At 37.8% G+C, this 24,180-nt stretch overlaps 1 protein-coding gene across 1 annotated transcript; it reads left to right on the forward strand.

Moving 5' to 3' along the window:
- Window positions 1-7,407: 7,407 nt before the first annotated feature.
- Window positions 7,408-9,861, forward strand: LOC127431113 (leucine-rich repeat transmembrane protein FLRT1-like). The gene has a single exon (XM_051681382.1). The coding sequence runs from the start codon at window positions 7,408-7,410 to the stop codon at window positions 9,487-9,489; it is 2,082 nt and encodes a 693-aa protein (XP_051537342.1). The 3' UTR covers window positions 9,490-9,861.
- Window positions 9,862-24,180: the final 14,319 nt, after the last annotated feature.

Below are 24,180 nucleotides of genomic sequence, written 5' to 3' on the forward strand. Positions count from 1 at the left end.
CTGTGCTGAAAACAGGAACTAATCGTGTTGGGGTAATCATTGATGAGCGCGATTCAGAGGTATAATTTTCTCTAAGAATACATTTTTACTCCACTGACAGTTAGGTTTAGGGTTGGGGTTAATAAAATATTAATTCCTCTTCACTGTTTTGCATCCTTTAAAAGTAAAAACATCTTGATTTATAACTCACTTTTGGTGCCACTCTTGGACATTTCATCCAGAAACTGGAGTTCACATGTGCCCTAACATAATAAAAAAAAAAAAAAAAACACTTCCTGTTTTGGCAGTGTTTTGAATTTCAGTAAGCACAGACCAAATTTAGCTCAAGAAAAGTCAACCTACTGTTTCCGAATTTACTGTAAGATCAGTCTGCTGGACAAGGGTTCCCAATGCCTATTGTACAAAGGGGCCTTGGTTTGTTCCTGGCAGGGAGCAGATACCCTAACCCGACCTCACCCTAATCCTAAACATATGGCACCTGTAAGGCTGAGTATGCTTCCAGGAACAACCTGAGGCACCTTTCTCCCATCACGGCTGATTTCACTAAGAGCGGGCTGCAGATGAGCAATAGAGGTGATGGCATCTGAAAGCTGTGTGCGGGAGTGTGCCCCCTGCTGCTCTGGAGAACATTAATGCTCTAGGCTAGTGACTATCCAGATAGCAAGGAGATGTTGATTCAACATCTATTTTTAGTTCGGGATCAGTTTAGGGTAGGAATCAACATTCACTATTTGGTCAGTACATCAGAATGTTGTTAGGTCGAAAATAGAATATATATTCAATGTCGGAATGAGGTTGATTCATCAACATGTATCGCCGACCCATTTGGTTGAAATCTTAACATTTGTTCTATGTTGAAACTTGGTTTTGAATCTACACCGGGCCAACCGTCAGTGGATGCGTCGCTAGAAAAAGGTAAGCATAAATGTACTTTTATTCATCATTTTACACAATGTTTGGTCAGTCTATCATTGAATATCACTTTAGATTTGAATTGTTTTATACCTCAGTGTTTTAAACACTGATTTTAATTTTGTAATTAAATGTCCTATTTGCGCACTGCCCAGTTTTCCGTGAGCCAGTAACTGAGGTAAATTTAGATAATTCCATATGTTGGACTCATTTTAGTTGTTGTAGATGGTCAACTTCAACATGATCAATTTCACTAAGATTTTCTAAACTTTAACTCGAGCCCGCAGTTGTGCCACGTGCACCATACTGAGTCAATAATACACAAGGTGAATAAATGTTAAAATTGTCATTACTTTCTCAAAGACTGTTTTAATTTTAGGAACAAACCTTGTGGCATTTTCTGCACTAATGTTCACAGAGCATGGCAAAGGTAGACGTCTAAAGTTATCTTTATAATATTATAATTGTATGTCTCACAACAATATAACATACATTTAAATACACTGGCATCTGCGGTACCTATAATAGTGCTGGGAAACAGTTGGTGTCTTTTGTGTTTTATCTAAAGGATTAAATATGATGATTTTATGGTTATGTTTAGTGGTAGGACTGTTAATAATACTGCTTAATAATGTCACTTGTACGTATTTTTCTATTTCAGAGAGACGTCCAGTGCTTACCTCTGTTTCATTTGCTTCATGCTTCAGAAGGTAATAGTTTTTAGACAATAACATTTGTTGCTTTGTTGAAACTTTTTAGCTGCAATTTTTTTTTTTTTTTTTTTTTTTTTTTTGAGGGATTGCCTTTGCAGTAAATCCACCCCAAAGAGGCTCAAATAACAGAAGACAGTAGTATAATTTTTGAGTATTGTACATGTAAAAGGTAGGAACATTTGCCATGAGGTCAGTGGACTTCTCACAATGCTGCCATGTTACTTTAAATTAAGATTGTGAATTGATGCCTGAGTTTTAATACAAAGTCACATGACCTCAGTATTTGCAGGGACTCTATTTTCAATAATTTTCACAGAAATGTGGCCAACTTACTCACTGCTCCTAGCTTCACCCTCTCAATGCTGTATCACCCAGGATACAAAAACCTTTATAGGGTTTTAAAGTCATCATAAGAGTTGTTATAGTATTGGGAATACTCCTGTGACAAGATAAGATTTGATACTGAAGTGGGTCATACGGCAATATTTGAATTACATTGTTTTTGCAGGTCATCTGTTTTTCTGTGAGCCCCAGTTGAAGACCTAGAACTTACAGATGTTGGCCTTGGACAGATGTCTATTCCAGTCCTACCTACATCACACAAGACTTTTTTCTGCATTTATATGGATGGCTGTCTACTTGCAAGTTCTCTTTAAAATTAGATGTGTGCAATATAACTCTATATGCAATGTATGCAATATAACTTGCAAGAGCAAAGAACGTGATCCAGTTGCAGATAATCCCTTACATTAAAGGGATATTTCACCCGAAAATAAAAATTATCTCATAATTTTCTCACCCTCATGCCATCCCAGATGTGTATGACTTTCTTTCTTTTGCAGAACACAGACACATTTTTTCATAAGATTATCTCAGCTCTGTAGGTCCATACAGTGCAAGTGAATGGTGACCAGATCTTTGAAGCTCCAAAAAGCAGATAAAGGCAGTATAAAAGTAATCCATTTGACTCCAGTATTTTAGTCAATGTCTTCTGAAGTGATCCAGTCTGTTTTGGGTGAGAACAGACCAAAATGTAACTCCTTTTTCACTGTACATCTTGTCATTGTAGTCTCTAGGCACGATAATGATTTCTAGCTTGATTACACTCACCAGTGCTTGACGCATGCACAGAGTGCTAGATGGTGCTATAAAGTGTAATCGAACCTGAAATCTGGCTGCTGATTATATTTTGGTGTATTCGCACCCAAAACTGATTGGAATGCTTTTTGGAGCTTCAAAGTTTTGGTCAGCATTCACTTGCATTGTATGGACCAACAGAGCTGAGATATTCTTCTAAAAATCTTCATTTGTGATCTGCAGATAAAGGAAAAACATACACATCTGGGATGACATAAGGGTGAGTAAATGATGAGAGTATTTAAATTTTTTGGGCAAACTAACCCTTTATTATTGCTCCTTCGCAATAAATTAACTATGGTTTAATTGTAGCAAACATGTAAATTAACCATGGTTAATTTATTGCGAAGGAGCAATAATAAAGGGTTAGTTCACCCAAAAATGTAAATTCTCTCATCATTTACTTACACTCATGCCATCCCAGATGTGTATGACTTTCTTTCTTCTGCAGAACACATTTGAAGAAAAATAGTAAAATATTTTAGCTCAGTAGGTTCTTATAATGCAAGTGGAAAAATCATCATAGACAGTCAGCATAAACGTCATCCATACGACTCCAGCAGTAAAATTAATGTCTTCTAAAGTGACACGATTGCTTTTGATGCGAAAAAGATCAATATTTAAATACTTTTTAACTCTAAATCATTGCTTCAGGTCAGCAGCAGTATGCGCATGTGATGTAATCACATTGACATGTTCACTTGAGAACTGATGCACTTGCGACACACACGGAAGAGCAGCACTGATTACAGCTGAGTAGGAGGAACGCTGTACAGAAGCTTAGTTGATTTTGGTTTAGATCTGTATTTATCGGTATGTTTACTCACACTGTAAAATCAAATTAGTTAACCTTACTTAAAAAAAGCATGTAAACCGATTGCCTTTAAACTAGTCTGTAATTTGTTATTATACATCCATTTGTGAATGCAACAGTGTGAAGGCATTTTTTTCTATAATTGGCTGTTAAGTTTTAAGATTCATATACTGTAGAAAAAGTTAACTCCAAAGAATTTTGTATATTTAAATGTATATTTTGTATAAATAAAACAAGATTATCTGAATGTGCTGTGTGTTTAATAAAGAATATATATATAGGCTGATTTATTCATTTTTAAATATTTGGGATTTTAAAAACAAAAGTAGAAAATATGTTGATTGTATAACATTGTTTCACCCAACTGAAATCTATGTTGTTTCAATGTGAGGTAAGCAAACCAATTAGAGTGATTTTATGTTTGTTTTCAGTGGCGTGAACAACGTAGATTTAACGTGACTTCAATGAGCAAAAAGATGCGGAATCAACATTGGAGATGAACGTTGTTTCGATGCCGTGAGAGACATCGATTCTACTATGTCGGTTTGCTATCTGGGTATGTCGACCATGCAAGGATCCACCACTGACAAGAGGTTAATGCTTGCTAAAAGGAGCAGAAAAGTGTGTACTGAATCAAACAAAACCTAGATTAGAGCAAATACATACAAAATGGAATGGACTGACAAACAAACTGTCAATGATTACTTTTCTTCTCTGAATCGAAGGTGGCAGAACACTGCTCCAGATCATTTTGGACCAATTTAACCCCTAGCATAATACGTATGTACAACATGTAGATTGCATATATTTAATTATTTCAAAAATGTAATTCTTCTAAATTTTTGATGCACATGTGAATGTGGAATTATGTTTACTCTGCAATGTCTTTACATGTCTGTTTGCACACGATTGTGTTGTGTTCAAGACAGAACATCTGGTTAAAAGAGCCTGCGGACCAGTTTAGGATATTTGGGTCACTTCACATAGTACAGAGATGAAGGGATAGAGAGAGAGAAGGAGACAGACTGATATGTGGAGAGAGTGGGCGGGATTAGTGAGCATATGGGATTGTGATTGTGTGGATTAAGCAAGTGTTTTAAGAAAACACCACACAGCTAAACAATAACAAATAATCTTTCAAGCCTACATGGTTCAGGCTCTTTTTACTTTAAGCCTTACCTGGCAGCACATATAATCCACATGCAGTATGTGTATATGATCGTATATACATATGTGTATATTCTAGAGTATTACGTTTCCAAAATTAAAGTTTGTGAACCTCAAGAGATGGTGTTTGGAACACTACAGAACTTTTAAAAGTACTCTCTAATAAAAGTAGAAGAAAAAGTGACTTATTATGTTACAAATTCAGAAATTAACAATACTTTAAAAAGATACTGTACTTGTTACTTCCGAACAGTAATTGCGTAACTTACATATTTATGTATTATAACATATTACACTGCCTAGGGGTTCATAGTAGAATTACAAGTGGTAGTGAGATTACGATAGGAATGACAATGCCAAAATAATAATAATAAAAACAAAAAGTTAATAAGAGGTGTTTGCTAAGGCAAGCATCACTATTCCTATTGCTCATACTGATTGCTCATATAAGGGTTATGAATTTGAACAAACGCCTTATCATTAGTATGAAACTTCAGTACTAATAATTTAAACCATAGGGGATTTAGCTTACAAAAAGTTTGGGAACACAGATACCTGAAAGGTGCCTGAAGTTGTTCCTGACATCTTTCTGTAATGGCCGCAATATCACAAAATGAAATTCAAGCCACTGTGCCCGCGTTCCTGAAATAGGAGGGCGCAAGCCATTGTGCATTCCTGGAATAGTTCATTCACTGACATAGAGTTACAATTTTGCTTGGTTTATAAAAATAATAATATCTACATGCAGGTAGGTATTGAACCTGGGACAGTGGTATTAAAAATAAAGATCATACCACAAAACACACACACCATATGAGACTTTAGTGTTATTTGTAGACAGAACTGGTGTGTATTTAATTTATAATTGATTTCTGATTTATTCACAAAAAAGTTTCATTGAATACCTTCTAATAGAAAAGTTTGTGTTTTATAATGTTACATTTATGCTGTACTAATAATCCATAATTGTCATTGGGATGGACTGGAATTAGCAAAATTATTTTCAGTCCAATATGTTTTTGTTTTTTATAGGGTACAAAGACTCACCTAAAGGAAAATGTGCTTTTTTCTGGTCAAAAAGTGTATCAAAATTGAAAAAATTATATATTTTTATAGAATATTGATGGAAAAACATACTTTGTTTTAAAATAATAATGGAAGGTTGTTTTTTTTAAATTTTTTTTTTATCCCCTTTTCTCCCATTTTGGCATGCCCAATTCCTACTACTTAGTAGGTCCTCGTAGTGGCACGGTTACTCACCTCAATCCGGGTGGCGGAGGACAAGTCTCAGTTGCCTCCGCTTTTGAGACAGTCAGTCCGCGCATCTTATCACGTGGCTCGTTGTGCATGACACCACAGAGATTCCGCATGTGGAGGCTCATGCTACTCTCCACGATCCACGCACAACTTACCACACGCCCCATTGAGAGCGAGAACCACTAATCGTGACCATGAGGAGGTTACCCCATGTGACTCTACCATCCCTAGCAGCCGGGCCAATTTGGTTGCTTAGGAGACCTGGCTGGAGTCACTCAGCACACCCTGGATTCGAACTTGTGACTCCAGGGGTGGTAGTCAGCATCAACACTTGCTGAGCTACCCAGGCCCCACAAAAGGTTGTTTTGATTAAAATTAATTTTTTTTAAAGGTAGCGAGGAAGTCTTTTACCCCACCCTTGGGCTAAAAGGCCCCCAGGGGGATTAAAGTGATATAGTGTAAATAAAGGGACAATAGTTTAATAGTTATAGGGCAACATTTGTCAACTTTGGCAAATACTTTTGAAACAAAAAGATGCGTTTTTGGGTAATTAATTAAGATAATACTTATTCAAAATAACCACTTCAGAAAAGGGTTAACCATTTTCTTTTCATTTCAATTACATTGGGCATTTCATAATATCTCAAGTATTCTATAAACAAATTAATATCCATTGTAATTGGATCAGTCAATGTTAGCCCACTTTAAAAAAAAATTATAACAAATATATTCAGTTATTAAAAAACTTTTTATTTATTCACCTTGAACAAAACTTTTAAAAAAATTATAAAAAGGTATTTTTTCTAAAAATAAATGTGATAATTTCAGGGATTCTCATTAGCACATAAACTTGCAAAATTTTAAAAGTGATTAAAAATTAGATCAAATTACCTCAAAATCAAACTTCAGACACTGCACGGAATGATCTCATGGATCAGGAATATTTTGCAGTGTAAAGTGATTTGTTGCTCTTTAGTGTTTTAGGAGAAAATAAAATCAAAAGTGCCTTTTAACCCAGGGGGGCTTTAGCCCATTGTACCCTACTGTTCCATCGTGATGAGTGAATCTTATACTGTCCATGACATACAGATCGATGAGGACAACAGTTGAATTAAACTGTGACTGCGCAAAATGGCTTAGAAACTAAGCATGACTAAGCAATTGGATGTGATTTAATTAACCTGTGCTGCCATGAAGATGATGTTTCCATTTCATTGACTTTAAGTGGAACATCAGAAAGATCTGTGCAAGGTATTAACTTGAGCTTGTATTCCTCTCTCTTTTATCTATCTCCAGGGTGAAAGAAAACCATAGAATCCTCAGAATTGGAGTCCATCTTCCGTAAATAACCATTGCATTGTGCTTTAAAAGGAGAGTGGAGGTGAGAAGCACCTGCAGGAGAGTTGCATGATGGCTCCTAAGGGTATTGGGGAGGTTCGAGACTTGCTCTTCTTACTGCTGTTGTGCCTCACACTATTGGCTGAGCTATTGGAGACTGCTGCAGCTTCTACGCAAGGGTTGGATGGTGAAGGTGACATAGTTTGCCCTTCTGTATGTCGCTGTGATGAAGACTTTATTTACTGCAATGACCGTGGACTGAGCGCAATCCCACCACTACCGCCATCTGCATCTGTTCTTTATCTTCAGAACAATCAAATTGATAATGCAGGGCTTCCCAAGTCCTTGGAGCATCACACTATGGTCCGTGTTATATATCTCTATGATAACGAGCTGGATGACTTTCCAATGCATTTACCACCTTTTTTACGGGAGCTTCACCTCCAGGACAACAACATTAGAGTATTGCCACGGGCTGCACTTGCTAGACTTCCGCTCCTTGAAAAGTTGCATCTGGATGACAACTCTGTTTCTACGGTGAGTATTGAGGACCAGGCCTTTGTGGACAACCCACGACTACGTCTACTCTTCCTTTCCAGAAACCACCTTTCCAGCATCCCATCTGGTCTTCCTGCCTCGCTTGAAGAGCTCCGTTTAGACGACAACCGAATCTCCACAATTCCCACTCATGCCTTCCGTGGTTTGTCCTCTTTACGCCGCCTGGTCTTGGATGGTAATCTTTTAGCTAATCAACGTATAGCTGATGATACATTTTCACGCCTGTCAAACTTAACAGAACTCTCCCTGGTGCGTAATTCTCTTCAAACACCCCCTCTTAACCTGCCCAGTGCCCACCTGCAGAGACTCTCCCTTCAGGATAATGCCCTTATACACATGCCTCGGGGTTCACTTGATGGGATGCAACGACTACAGTGCTTAGATCTGTCTGGAAACAACCTGACTACACTTCCCAGAGGTTTGTTCAGGGATTTAGAGAGCCTAGGGCAGCTACTTGTGCGAGGCAATCCTTGGCATTGCGGGTGCAACTTGCGCTGGCTCCATGACTGGCTGGAGGCAAAGAGAAACACAATTACAGTGAGAGGCTTTATCTGCCAGACACCAGAGCGAGTCCGAGACATGGCACTTAGAGACCTCACAAATCAGATGGATGAATGTGAGTTGGCTGCTGCTGGCGGTGGAGGAGTAGGTGCAGGGGTTGGTGGTAACAAAGTGAGTGGAGGAGTGGTGGGAGTGATGGGTTCTACCACTCTCTCTCCCCCTCAAGGGTCCCTGTTTACTCTCAGGTCCAAGCGGCCAGGCCTGGGTCTCCCAGAAACAGGGTTGGACTACACATTAAGCAGCAGTGGTGTGGGAAAGAACCTGGCCCTGAATGTGAAACCTATATCCAGTGACAGCATTCAGGTTACTTGGAGCGTGGCACAAACCTCTTCCTCCTTTCGATTAAGTTGGCTTCGTCTAGGAACCAGCTCTGCCATGGGGTCCATCACAGAGACCTTGGTTAGAGGTGTTCGGCGTGAGTATCTTCTTACCTCCCTACAGCCTTCTTCCAGCTATATCATATGCATGGTGCCTCTAGTGTCTAACAGTGGAAGTAGAAGTAGTTTGCCTGGGGGTGACACAGAATCGAATGAGGTTCCAGTTTGTGCCAGGACTGAAACATCCAATTCCAACCAGCCTAATGATGAAAGTGAGGACCAGAGCTCTGATCAAATGAGCTCTCTTCCACTTGCTGGAATTATCGGAGGTGCTACTGCAGTAGTTTCCCTCACTCTTATCATTGCAATTTTCTGCTGGTACGGGCACCGTGCAGGACGGCTCGCCTCAAGAGACCACTACAGTCACAGTAGTTCTCGCAAGAGCAAACACTATGATGACTACATTGAGTCAGGCACCAAGAAAGACAATACTATTTTAGAGATTAGAGGTCCTGGATTTCAGATGATGCCAATGGCAGCAAGGCAGCCCCTTGAACCCAAACCAGTACGAGAGGATTACATTATACACACTATCTTCCCCTCCAATGGCACAGGTCTATATAAGCCACCCAATAACATGACCAGTTCTGGTTATGGTACCAACCGTGGCTATAGAGAAGGAGGCATTCCAGATATAGATTACTCCTACACATGATACCCTCGATTTAACAAGTATAATTAGGAGTCATGTACTGCATAGATACAAAGTTTTTAATCCTCATGGGCTCTGCAGAATCCCTTTGTGCCTTCTGGTCTCCATTACAGTGTAGCCTGCTGTTCATGACACTATAAAACTTTTAATTGGCCCAGATGCTTATGAGAAACAGCATTATGAGTGCTGTGCCAGGAGGTGATGATGCCATTTCAGGTGGTGATACCAAATGCTATTTTCACCTCCTGGTGCAATGATCAGTGTCCCTGACATTGCTGTTTTATCTCTGGCTGGCACACTGAGGTGGATTCAAGGGAAGATCACACAGCATTCAGCTCACAGACTCTTTCTCATAGAGCTCATTACTTAACTTAGGAGGAAGGCAATTTTTTGCATTGAAAATAAACAACCTGCGGTACATTTAAATATTTGTCTCCTATGGTTAAAGGGTCCCTGAGTTAAGGATTTTAACCATGACTGTTCATTGGCTAGAAATGGTTTTGAGTCCAGCATCAAGCCAGATAACCTCTCTACTTTGAGTAAATTAGAAATGTTTTTGGCAAGTGAACCTTCAGGACAATGCATGTGTTCACACAATTGTTTATTTTGGAGACTTGAGCTGCACAAGACATGGTGACTACTCATATCTACTGAAGAATTTAAGGTGTCTGGACCAATCAGAGACATGGCCCTCAAAAGCTACAGTTTTAAATGCCTCAAAAACAAACTTAATTAAAATATATACCTGAAAGCTGCCTGATGCTACTACGAAGACATCCAGCAAGCATTTTGCTGACTGATCTGCTTTCAGACTGGGATTAAGTGAAGAGAATGTGTGAAATGGGCTTATGTGTCTTGATAAACTCTTTCAAAATTTCAAATTATAAATGAAGCCTGGTGTGTTGATAGATACACACATACACACACTGGATATTGGACATTGTCATGACTCTCTTTCCTTGTTCTTTGATTTTTGTTAGCTCTTTTTCATTTTCATTTTAAATTTTAAATATAACTCATACAGCCCTACTTATTATTGATAATAATAATAAAATAAGGGGTTTCCACTGTTACTGGAGTTTTAAATAAAAAAAAAAAAAATTAAAAACTGTCAATGGGTTTTTACCCACTGCTAACCCCAGCTTCACCAGCCAAACAAGCCAAGCTCTCCTACCAACCAGTTAGCACCTACATGAAGTTTGTCCACTTTTTAAATCTAGAAATGTGTCTGTAAAAATATTTCTTGTGGTACCACATTAATGCGAATGGAAACTTTCCCTACAAAAAGTTGAATACAACCCCTGATTACATTACAATCTGTTCTTTTATGTCGATCAAAGAGCTACAGCTTCTACACTGAATAACGTAGATGATGGGGAATGCTGATCTAAGATCTGTGTAAAAGAGAATGCTTGCCCACCCCAACTCCTGAAATCCAATGTCGAGATGGGAGGTGGTTGGTGGGTGGTTGCTTAGCCACATTCTTAGCACAATATTACATTCTGTAAATCACCTATTTATGTCTCCAAATGGCACTGTCCTTCTGAAACAGGTATTTTTTTTCAGCAGCATGATATGAACAGATATAGAAAAGGATATGTTCTCGCTGCTTGTACTGCTATGAGTCCTGAAATGTAGAGGGATGGTGGTAGAGAGAAACCAGGAATCTGAACCATAACACTGTGGACCATCACTGTGGAAGAGGGCACCAGAATGATTTTGTAAGGTTGATGCATTCATTCCTAAAGATACTTTTTTCTGTATTTCCTTGTGTGGAAATTAAGTAGTTTGTCAATGTCTTCAACCCATTCAGTTGAGCCAACAGTAAGACAAAATGCGAATAAAAGAGCACTTATTAGAAAATGTACGCAATGATAATGAGATAAAGAGATAAAAAATTGTGTGTGCTTTGTTTGAAAGATCTATCTTAGGTCTCCATGACATTTCTGTTCTGGTTTGCTGTATGTTTAATTTATTTATGTGAAGGGGTTGTGGAGAATTCAAGACAGCTCACACTTCCTTGCGTTGTATGTATTATTTGGCAATGTGTTTGACAAAATGAGATGGATAGAGAGAGAGAGAGCGCGAGATGGAATGTCCAAGACTGAAAAAGAGGGAGAAATTGAACAGAAAAATAAGAGTTCTGTTCCAAAACCAAGCAAGCTTCCTACCTAGACAGCATTGTAAGTCATCACAGACACTCCCGACACAATGGCCAAAAATGTGAAAAAGTATTTTGCCATTTTAGCCAAAATATAAAGCAGCATCACATGTAAACTTTACAGAGAAAGCCATTTGAGTAAACGTTGTGACAAGCTCAGTGAAAAGATCATCCAAGTTGGTGAATGAGTCGAGAGAAATGTTAAATATAAATAGATACATTTTATTCAATACTTAAAATTGTCCCCAAATTTATTTATTTTTTTCAATCTAATGGAAAATAGATTATTTTACCCAACATTTGTGTGGGAAGTGTATTGTTACGTTTAATGGAGTATCGTTTTGTTAGCTTAGCAGCATGCTAACATCAAAATTGCACCTCATGCGTTTTTCGTGAGTAGTGCTTTTTGTTGCTGCCATTGAAGAGCCTTCCAAACCAGTCACTTATGAGGTTTCATTTAAGTTAGGGTGCTGCCTTAAAAGGGTAACAGCCTGCTTTATGTAGGCAGTTGGCAGCAAAGAATCTCACTATGTTTTGGAACAGATCTGGACTTAATGCTGCAGCAGGGCCGTAACCCATATGAATTCTACAGTTATGTTCATATGTGCATAAAACATTTTGTCATTTTCCTGCTGTCTTCTGTTATGCTAACGCTTAGTCTTTCTCATTCCCCTCTGCTCAAAGAATATTCTTTACTGCTGTTTAAGATATAGAAATTAATCTGGCCTTCCTGGCATTTCTGTTCAAACTGATGGTTTAGCCTGACGGTGTAGTGGGTAATGATGGTGGGATTGTACTTCTTTTTGTGCGTACAACCTGGGTTCGATTCTGCCTTTTGTCCCACTTTTTCCCATCCTGTTTCCTGTCTCCACTCTTTATATTTCCTTTAATACTACTTAGAATTATTAAATAATATTAATTAATGAATATAAAGATTAATTTCCTCACAGTGATTTGTCACAATAAAGGTCAGGGAGTTGAGAGAAAGGTTTTATCCAGGTCAAATTAACCATGGTTTTACTATGGTAATATTTTGGCGGAAGCCATAGTTTTAATACAATTACCATGGTGTTACTACAGTAATATGGGACATTTGGAGGGGGGCAGGGTGGGAGTAAGGACATGTTGAAGATCAGATTCGAACCAAGCTTATATGTTACCCACTGCATCAATAGCATAGCACTTTCATTGATTTTTTGGTTTATTGTTTTTATGCTTTATGTAAGTGAACATGAAACTGCAGTTGCAACCCATTTCACTTCTGATATTTCTGAGTGAAACTGTATATTCATCAAGAAAAAAAATTAGGCCGGAACATGATTTCATCCATTGGGAAATGACTGGATTGTAAAACGTGTCCATTCTACATCAGAATAGAGCTAAATTTAAGTTTGCAGTCAATTGTGACAGATTACTCCCCTCCTGAAACAATGGCAACACACACTTTTGAGGAGGCATTTTGACTGGGATGCTGAGGTTAAAGGTCAAGTTCACCCTTAAGAGGTGTCCTTATTGGTGACGCTTCTTTCTCAAATTTATTGTTATTTATTAGTATTGCCACAAACTTTATTACATTTAAATTAGCTGGCATTAAACTACTAAGTCAGCTATTAGCATTTCAGAAAGGCTGCATTACCTAGTCCAAAACAATGCCTAAATACAGTAGTTATTTGGCTATTGGTACACTGTAAACCCTAATAAGTTAGCAGAACTCAAAAAATTTTAGGCAATCAGTTACATCACATTTTTTAAGCTAAAAGTGCTGTAAGCGATTTTAGCCATTGTAGAATTTCCACAAGGTGAGCCGTTGGATTAGCCATGCCCCCTCTTTCCAAAACCTGCACTGCAAAGATACCAAATTAGCTTTATTGAGACCGACACTGAGCATATGCGGTTGTCAAAAACAACAGCAGCAAAATGGTGCCCTCAACTGACAACTGTTATGAGCAACATGGCATAAAAATGTAATTAAGCCTCAATAATTCACTGCAACTACAATACTTTGAGAAGGCGCACACTGACTGACAGGCAGAAAGTGTTTGAGACTGCGGCCCGCAGACACATTTTTGTTTGCTGTTTACAGATTCTAGTGCTGTCACAGAGACCGGTGAGATATCTTACAACACTTATTTCATTAATATCTTTCAGGGAGTAGGAACAAATTGTATAGACCTTTCCATGAAAATATCGCTTACAGCACCTTTAATAAACTCAGAAGTTTAAGTTAATAGAACGTTCAGATTTTGATTCTGTAATACACATGCATGCTAATTAATCTTAACTTGAAATACTGAGTAAGCTAAATCATACATTTTAATGGCACTTAACTCTTTGGCTGAACTTTAAACTACCATATAAGCTCAACTTAATTACTTCAAGTAGAAGGAACCTAAATAGCTAGTACTAGCTAGTACAGTGAATGCTAGCATGCTGAATGCACAAGTTTGTAATGCTATGCTTTGATTAGCATAGCAATGACTCAACATATAAAGCAATATACTGTAGAATAATTTTAAATTGTACCTGTCCTCAACCTAAGCTCAAGCTCCACTGTTTACCATAATGGTAATCCCCAAAAACTGTAACATAACAGAAACTCTTCTAAATAAAACTAAAAAACCTTAAACACTAAAAAGTCTTCCCCTTTACATTCATTTACACAAAGACATTATATAACTCTTAATTTTAACATTTACTCTCCCTGTCAAGTGCCATGCAAAGCATGCTGGAAAATATAAATCCCCTGCCCAGTTTCAGTTAAATTTAAGTTCCTGTAAATCTAAAGATACAAGTTCATTAAACTCAAAACATTAAAACAATTCAGGTTACTTACAAGGTGTCAGTTTTGTGAACTCAGAAAGTTCTAAATACTCATCAAGGTTAATTTATTTGAACTCATTTGTATGATTTATTTTTTACTACTCCAAACAATTAATTAATTTGAGCATTAGGATTTACAGTGTAGAGGTATAAATGCTGTCTTGCATTGAAATTCCACTTCTGGATCATATTTACTTCTTCAGCTTGCCCTTTATTCCTCCAATCTCGAGAAACTGCTTTAAACTGACAGCATTGTTTTCATTTGAATTTTCAGCATGTGCAAAGAAGATTGACAGTGTCTATGTGTGTCTCTGTATGTGTGTTCTTTAGGGGTCCAAAAATACAGAGGCACACCGTAAAAGCATTTTCCATTGCAATTTTTGTTTAAACCATCTGCAAATTCTAGCAGTTGTTCCACCTGCACCCCATAAACGCAGATGTCTCTTTGCACACGTACACACTCCGCCGTACACACATACACATGCATTTACACACACACACCTTATGTTGTCACCCCTGAGACAGGAGCAGAACCTGCATGCTCATTCTGTAAAATAGCAGCAATACCAACCGTTCTCTCTCTCTCTCTCTCTCTCTGTAATGTTACTGTGATGTGGCCTTCTTCATTGTCATAACACAAAGGCATTTGGGAATTATGTAAAATGTGGCTGTTTAAGTGATGTATGCAGGCAGTAATGACCCTTCACTTATAGAGACTCACACAGTTTTGTACAACTCTAGCAAAATATTCCCGATCAAGGCTTTTTTAGGGGGTTCATATTTTGGATAATTACAGCATTACAGAAAAGTACTGTGGAGGTACTAGATCAGATATCAGGTGGCAATCATGATACTTTAACATATACCATGATACTGAATGCTAACCATATTCATATAGTATGGTATTTACAAAGTATTCCAAGGTACTTTAAAGAATTACCATAATAGCATGTCTAAAACCAACATAATAAGCGTTTTATATGTTGCCCATACGCAGTTTATTTGCACAACAACCATCAAAGCTAATTTAATATATGTGTTGTATTTACATGGTGCATTGTAACACCTCAAGTGCTGTATTTACAACATATAACATGGGTTCTATTTACTACATAATGGCATTGTTATAATGTTATTGCCATGCAACTGTTGGAATTGAAGACACTAACTTGAAGCAGCTAAATTACTTCACACAAAATTGTTTAATATTTGGCTCTTTTGCAAGTATAGTAAATTTAACTTACAAAAAACTAAACCCTTAAAGACCATTAAAGCTGATAATAAACCAAACACACAAAGTGTACACAATTTCATCATATTGTTAAATTCACCTCATATAGTTTTGCTAAATGTAAAGTTTTTTTATTTCTTTTTAATTATTATCTTGCTGACAGACTATGTGAACTCTTCTCTGTTTTTAGTGTAACTTGCATATTCATTCTATGAATTGTTTTAGGATAAATCATCTCAACATTTTGGCCCCATGCTCATAAGTGTTTTTAAATGTAGAAAGTTACAAGATCACTGACTGTTTATTGATCGTCTTTATTTGTTCCATCTCACCAAGTGATAGAAAACACTTTTTTTGTAGGTTGCAGCTTTTGAAAATATCGCTCTCTCTTCCTGTCAAACTGTGTGATGAAAACTCAGAGAAAAAATATATTTTGTATGAAGTATGTTTCTTTTCTATGTGATTAAAGGCAAATGTATTGAGACTACCCCTGGGATTGAAATCATTTGTGTGTGTGTGTGTGTGTGTTTGATATATATTTTGTATGCATTGTGTATTCAGAGATGTGAGCCGAGTTTCCCAATAATGATGGATCTTAGTGTTCTCTTTGTGCGTGGTTTCAATTGTTTGAATGTTTTTAATGTGCATTTCCCAAAAAATGCACTTAACATGAACGCACAAGTACAATCTTTAAGTGTGACATAAGAGCTGCTGTCTGTTTAACAAGTGCTGAAATGGGGCCTGGGTAGCTCAGCGAGTACTGACGCTGACTACCACCCCTGGAGTCGCGAGTCCGAATTCAGGGCGTGCTGAGTGACTCCAGCCAGGTCTCCTAAGCAACCAAATTGGCCCGGTTGCTAGGGAGGGTAGAGTCACATGGGGTAACCTCCCTGTAGTCACAATTAGTGGTTCTCGCTCTCAATGGGGCGTGTGGTAAATTGTGCGTGGTTTACGGAGAGTAGCATGAGCCTCCTGTGCTGGGAGTCTCCGTGGTGTCATGCACAACGAGCCACTTGAAAAGATGCGTGGATTGACTGTCTCAGAAGTGGAGGCAACTGAGACTTGTCCTCCGCCACCTGGATTGAGGTGAGTAACCGCGCCACCACAAGGACCTACTAAGCAGAGGGAATTGGGCACTCCAAATTGGGAGAAAAGGGGATAAAATAATAATAAAAATGCTGAAATGTCACATTCTATTATGGCTCGTAATTGTAATGTCAAAAAGCTTTTTTCTTTTTTTTTTTTCTCCCCTTTTCTCCCCAATTTGGAATGCCTAATTCCCAATGCGCTCTAAGTCCTCGTGGCGGCGTAGTGACTCACCTCAATCCGGGTGGCAGAGGACGAATCTCAGTTGCCTCCGCATCTTATCACGTGGCTTGTTGAGGAGATGTAGCGCATGTGTAGGCCCACGCTATTCTCCACGGCTTCCACGCACAACTCACCACGCACCCCACCGAGAGCGAGAACCACACATTATTGGGACCACGAGGAGGTTACCCCATGTGACTCTACCCTCCCTAGCAACCGGGCCAATTTGGTTGCTTAGGAGACCTGGCTGGAGTCACTCAGCATCAATACTCGCTGAGCTACCCATGCCCGCTTTTTGCTTTTTTTAAGTAAAAACTTGTAATATATCTGATCAGAAAACTTTTAAGGTTAGATTCTAGAACATAATATATATTATCCAGGGTTGGGGAGTAACTGAATACATGACGGAGTTACGTATTTAAAATACAAAATATGAGTAACTGTATTCCACTAGAGTTACAATTTAAATCATTGGTAATAAGAATACAGTTACATTCAACAAATATTTTTAGTACTGAAGAGATTACTTTGCATTTCTAGTAATTTGTTTCATTTTATATTTAGTCTATTCAGCTGTAAAACATGAATGTTTTTTAAATGAAGTGATCTGAGGAGTGTTTAAACAGCGGCTAAAATTAAACACTTTTCTAATAATGTGTTACATTCATAAGAGCAGAAAGAGGGTGCTCTCAAACTGTTGTAAGTGAAAATGTGGATCTGATGCTATTGAGGATCTATAGTAACAAAAAGAGTTAGAAACGCTCTGAAAGATTCAGTATTTATACAATAAATACATGATTACATGGCTATGTGGTTTGTAAATTTTTTATGCCATTTGGGTATTTTTACAAGAATAAAGGATGCTTATATGAGAAATTCTAACCAGTGAAGCCTGTAACATCATACAGAAAGCTACAAATAATAGATTTTCTGCTTCATTCTATGAACAGAATCCACAAATGATCTGAAAAAGATGTTGTTGTGTAAACTCTATGGGGCTTTGAAGTAAGTTTGGAGCATCAGAAATAGTTCTTTGTGTAAATTGCCATGTGAACATTTAGCATTGTCATTTAAATTGGTATTTCTAGTCATTAGATGTATCTTTTACCAGTTGCAATTATATTTTATAATGAATTCTATCAAGAACATCCACATTAGATCTTTTTTCCCTCTAGTAAGACCTTTGATATTAGTGCAAAGATGTACTGCAAGAATATTGCTCTTAATACAATTTATTTATTTATTTATTTTTTTCCTGTAAAGAAATATCTAAATCCTTAAAATAAATTTACTTGAAAAGCTACACTACATAAGATATTTAGGCCTTATATATAGCATACATTTTTTAAATAAGTGTATTTTGTTTTACTGTACTGGCAGATTTTTTCACGTTTTTCTTTTGTTTAAAGTCAAAAACAAGTGAAAAAATCTGCCAGCGCTGAATAAGTAATCCAAAGTATTTAGATTACGTTACTGACAATGAGTAATCTAATGGAATATGTTACAAATTACATTTTACAGCATGTATTCTGTAATCTGTAGTGGAATACATTTTAAAAGTAACCCTCACAACCCTGATTATATTACATATTATCAATATAGGAAAATATTTTTATGTTATATATTTTTTGTACCAAACTAACTGCGATTTCCACACATTCGCTGCTTTGCTCACTTGATGCACATTTGTAATCACACCAATGCTTTATATAAAAAACTTGGGTAAAAGATGTTTGAGAAGGAATCATAGATAACACCTGCAATATGGCAGGCCAAAAAAACAAAAACTAAAATATAAAAGAAAAGAGGTCAATGTTTAGAAGAGGTGGAATGAAACAAAGACCTACTTTTCTCCAGATTTAGAGGAGAAATAAAAAAAAATAACGAAAGCAACAAACCTGGAAAGACATTGCTACAAAATTAACAGCCACAGGGGGTGTGAGAAGGTCAGGGAAGAAGGTCTGATAGAAGTGGCAGGATTTTGCAAGCCTCGTAAAAACAAAACAAAACAAAACAGGGCACTGCAAATGACTGCAATGCGCCCCCCCTTCTGTAATCAGAAGAAGAGAAGGCATGGTCAATACTTGGCATTTGTGGAGGTATTGACCTTCATGGAGGACTGGGCCTGCCTCAAGATGAACCTGAGGCTGGGTCATTATGTTTGCTGGAACAGTCAAGTTCACCTCCGATAAGCAGTGACCTTCCATCTCCCAATCCTCCAAACAGTCTATCCATCCCCTAGACTCCATCTTCAGTTGTCCAGGCTGCAGCCAAAACACCTCAACAGTTTGATAAAGTCTGTGGTTGTAGCCAAGACCTAGTGCAGTTGGAGAAGGAGAAACTAGAGGTCCTAAAGACATTCGACAAACCCTGAGAGATGCTAATTAAAGGGACGGTAAATTCCATCAGCAGCTCACTGACCTCAAGAAGTCCAAGCAGGCTTTGGAAGAAAAGAGAGTTGTATTGGAGGAGAATAAGCTTTCAAGGCTCTCAATTTCTGTGCCAATCATTTTTCCTAATGAGTCAGGTAATATGGTGAAATATTGTTTTCTCATGACTTATAATATATTTGCCATTTCTTATTTGACGTGAAATTATGTAATCTTTTTCATATTAAGTAAGGACTTGTGCTATTGTGCATTGTATTTTGCCGTTGCTGCTGAAGACACATTAAACGCAAATCAATAAAAATGACTTTATTCCCGTTTCGTTTGACCCTGTGATTAACATCATAAGATCTTTACACCATATATTACACTCAGTGTTCTGATTGTCCTACTATACACACACAAAGCACTTTATTAGTAACACTATGGTCCTAATAAAGTGCCAGAAGTGGTCTTCTGCTTTTGTAGCCCATCCTTCTCAAGGTTCGACGTGTTGTGCATTCTGAGATGCTATTCAGCTCACTATAATTGCACAGAGAGGTTATCTGAGTTACTGTAGCCTTTCTGTCAGCTTGAACCAGTCTGGCCATTCTCCATTGACCTCTCACAACAACAAGGCATTTCCGCCCGCAGAACTGCCGCTCACTGTTTTTTTTTTTTTTTTGCCACCATTCTGAGTAAATTCTAGAGAATGTTGTGCATGAAAATCCCAGGAGATCAGCAGTTACAGAAATACTCAAAGCAACCTGTCTGGCACCAACAATCATGCCACGGCCGAAATCACACTGAGATCAAATTTTTTCCCCATTCTGATGGTTGATGTAAACATTAACTGTAACTCCTGACCCGTTTCCGCATGATTTTATGCATTGCACTGCTGCAAACTGATTGGCTGATTAGACATTCGCATGAATAAGTAGGTGTACAGAAGTTCCTACTAAAGTTCTAAGTGGCTGTATCAATAAGTTTTAGAAGAACAGCTACAGTGATGGTTAAAGCAAGTTCTAAAAATTGTTATATTTAAAGCATAAAAGCCCCATATATTGTATTACATTATGAATTTTAAATGAAGCATACATTTTAATGAGAGTCCCATAAATATACAGTATATATGCTTTCTTAATGCATTTATTCTGCAGACAAACTGTTTACTATAACGATGTTTCTGTAGATATTATAACGTACACTTCATACTGTAGACAGAGATGTTGGACAGTGGGCATTACACATGCTTAAACTGTTCTATGCGGAAGACCTGAGTTCAAAACTGGCTTGGGTCATTTTTTAAACGTATGCCCTACTGCTTGTCACCTCTCAATTATGTTGTTTCTACTAAATATAAAAACAGAATTAGGATAATATATAAAGTTTACACTTCTGTAGCCTTGCAGAACAAAACATGGCTGCAGTACAGCGTGTTCTGCAACTGAGAGCGAGAGAGCGACAAAGACATAGACGACCGCAAAATCAACTGGTTCTCATAAACGCCTTCATCAGGGAGCATCAAAACCCTCTTGACATGCTAGATGACACTGCTGTTATGGAGAGATACCGGTTGCCACAAGGAGAAATATTACAGCTTCTAAATATGAATGGATCAAACCTGACGCAGGCCACCAGGAGGAGCTTGGTCCCCCTTGTGCAACTCATTGGACACTGTGATTTTATGCAACTGCCAGTTTTCTCCAGGTAATTGGTGATTGGCATGGTCTCAGTAAGGCAACTGTGTAAAGGTCAAGCGGTCACCAATGCATTACTTCCATATGCTCCTTAACAAATTAAAGGGAAAATTTACTCACCCACAATCCATCCCAGAGGTGTATGACTTTCTTTCTTCTGCAAAACACAAACAACAGTTTTTAGAAGAATATCTCAGCTCTGTAGGTTCATTTAGTGCAAGTGAACGGGTACCAAAATCTTGAAGCTCCAAATAGCACATACAGCTATCATAAAAATAATCCATACTAACTCCAGTGGATTAATTTATGTTTTCTGAAGCGAAACGCTAGGTGTGTGTACGAAAAAGATCAATATTTAAAACTTTTTTAACTATAAATCTTTGCTTCCTGCCAGCTGTCGTATGCACGTTCATAAGAGGGTCGAGTTCATGTTGCCTCTTTAGGACTTAAATATTGATCTGTTTCTCATACACACATTTGAAAAAAAGACTTAGCAAACATATATCAGCTGTAGGTTGCTTTAGAATGAAAATGTTAAATATTTAAAAAGAAGGTATCAATAAATTATTTTTTTTTATAATTAAAAACTATTTACTGCCTTAACATGATTAACATGTATGCTATGTAGGGCTTTACTGGTTGTTTAGATCAGTGTTACTATCAGAAATAATTAATAATTATTTCTGTAGTTATTAATTAATATTTAAATTAATTAATTGGATCTAACTCATTAAAACCTCATATGGGACTCCAGTAAATGTAGTGTGCTACGTTTAGGAGCAAGTTTGGTTATTAGCAATAATTAATAATTATCAAAGATAATTATTAATTATTAAAATCAATAGAACATCGATGAGAATCAATATTAGCTTTTTTTAATCCTTTAAATCAACAATTATCAAAGATAATCGTTAATTGTTAACATCGATGAAACATTAATTAAAATTAACACTAGCTTATTGATCATTCAAATTCAATCAAAGATAATTATCAATTATCAAAAATCAATAGAATATTAATAAGGATTAACACTGACGGGGCACCACCCTGAAATCAGGGACTAATAACCGAATAGTAAAACAGTCTCAATATTAGATTGTTTTCTTAGGAAAATCGACATCCGAAGACTATCGATTTTCAGGGGAAAAAAACAATGAATGAAGGTTTGAATCCGAGCACTGACATCCCGTCAGCATGACACAGGCATATGCAAAACAAACCAAAACACTTCTCTTTGTAATATAAACAAAGTTTATTTTTGCAGTAATATCAATTAATAATTAATACAATGCAGTCAATAAACTTCCGACTTACAACTACAAACTAAACAGTGATATGATTAGATACGGAAATCAAAATAATCCTATAACACATAAGGTGTGTGTGTGATAGTGTGTGTGTGTCAGTGTGATCAGTACGAGAGAGAGAGAAGTGACAGCCCTAAAGCCGATTTCGCGATTGCGGGAGAGAAAGCAGCTGTGTTCATCACTCAGAGACGCAGTTTTACGAGCGGGGCTCGTAAAAGTCCTGCGTTATTTGACTCTTTAATGGATGAACTCAGTTTCTGTCTCACCCGCGATGGCGAAATTGCACAATTCAATTTGGTTGGACCACAATAAAGCAAAACAAATTTGTGATAATTAATACCCTGAGTATTAATAATGAGCGGACATGGCAGTCCGTAAACTGTACAAGCAAAAACCTTGAAACACAAGAATAACACACTATAATATTCTATCTCTGCCCAGACGTAACCTCTTACTTGAATCGCATGAGGACACAGGTAGAATGTGTTTTCCTCCGTCCTTTAACTTTGACCCGGTTCCTTGAGGCTCGTGTGATGACGGGAGGCCGTTTCCTCGCTCTGTCGGCGGGCGGTACGGCTGTTGATTCTCGGCGGGCTGGTGGAGAACTCAGAAATGTCGACTTGATTGAAGATGGAAGAGAAATCTTTAATCTCTTCACTTCTGTAGGCAAACGGATGAAGATGCGAATTGCTCGGCGGTCTCCTTCGGATCCGTTAGTGTTTGGTTGAACACAGAGTAATCTCAACTCATCCAGCGAGATGGAGATTGTATGGCTACAGTTTCAAGTCGGACATTACTTCCTTGTGCCACGAGGTTGCACCGGAGAGCAGCAAAAGCTATGTCTAAATTCAGTGAACGAAGTCGCTGGAAGTAACTCACGAAACATTTCAGAGGTATTTCAACTCCTGATGATGTCATGTTTGAGGGACGTTCTGTTGTGTGCCTCATCCAATATAAGCCGAGAGTTCGATCCCCCAGTGACCAAGGCTCCATGGATTTGTAGTCTGTTTTGGACTCCCTTTGTTTGATTTTGGCGCGATTTTTATCAGTAAAATGTATGACTTAGAAGGTGGGGGCTTGAGTTATGTTTTTACGACTGTGTTAGGCCTGCCTTTGTCTTCTATCTGAATACATGAGGCCCAACATTCCCCCCTTTGTTCTGATGTTTTGGTTGTTGTCCAGCATCTTTAGAGCAACTGAAGGGCCGAACAGTTCTTGTCGGTTCACAGTAACCTGTGGGTTACGCCATCCATGTAGGAAAGAGAAATGGTTGCACAGTCCATACAGTTCATTAGAGTTCACAGAGGCTTTATCGTCTGGACAGAGATTGAGGCACATCTGGGCATAGAACTTTTAGCTAAATCTAAAACTACATTCATCACACATAAACATTTCAAGTTACTGGAAGGCACAGCATTAACCACAACACAATCCTTTGTTGTTCTTTGGTCATAACACAAAATCAAAGTAGAACCTGACATTGGTTACTAGGAACAAAATGTTAGAGGAAAGGAGGGTTAAAGGTTAAAAGGCTTATCCTTGGAAATTATGGGGTTAACCTGTGGGATGGGCTCAGACTGGTGTGTAAAACGCAGCTGTATGAGAAGTGAGTCCAGTCTGGCCTGTAGGTGTTGAACGTACCTGTACATGGTGTGTGCAATAATTACGATGATGATCCAACCACTAAGGAGGAGCCAGAGGGCAACCAAACTGATAGGTTGTTCTTGGTAAGATGACGATCTGCTTATGTGACTATGAAATATAGTGGTCAAGCCAGTCGATTTGAGACTGAACTTCACTA

Source organism: Myxocyprinus asiaticus, chromosome 3, assembly GCF_019703515.2.
Source record: "Myxocyprinus asiaticus isolate MX2 ecotype Aquarium Trade chromosome 3, UBuf_Myxa_2, whole genome shotgun sequence".
Classification (NCBI taxonomy): domain Eukaryota; kingdom Metazoa; phylum Chordata; class Actinopteri; order Cypriniformes; family Catostomidae; genus Myxocyprinus; species Myxocyprinus asiaticus.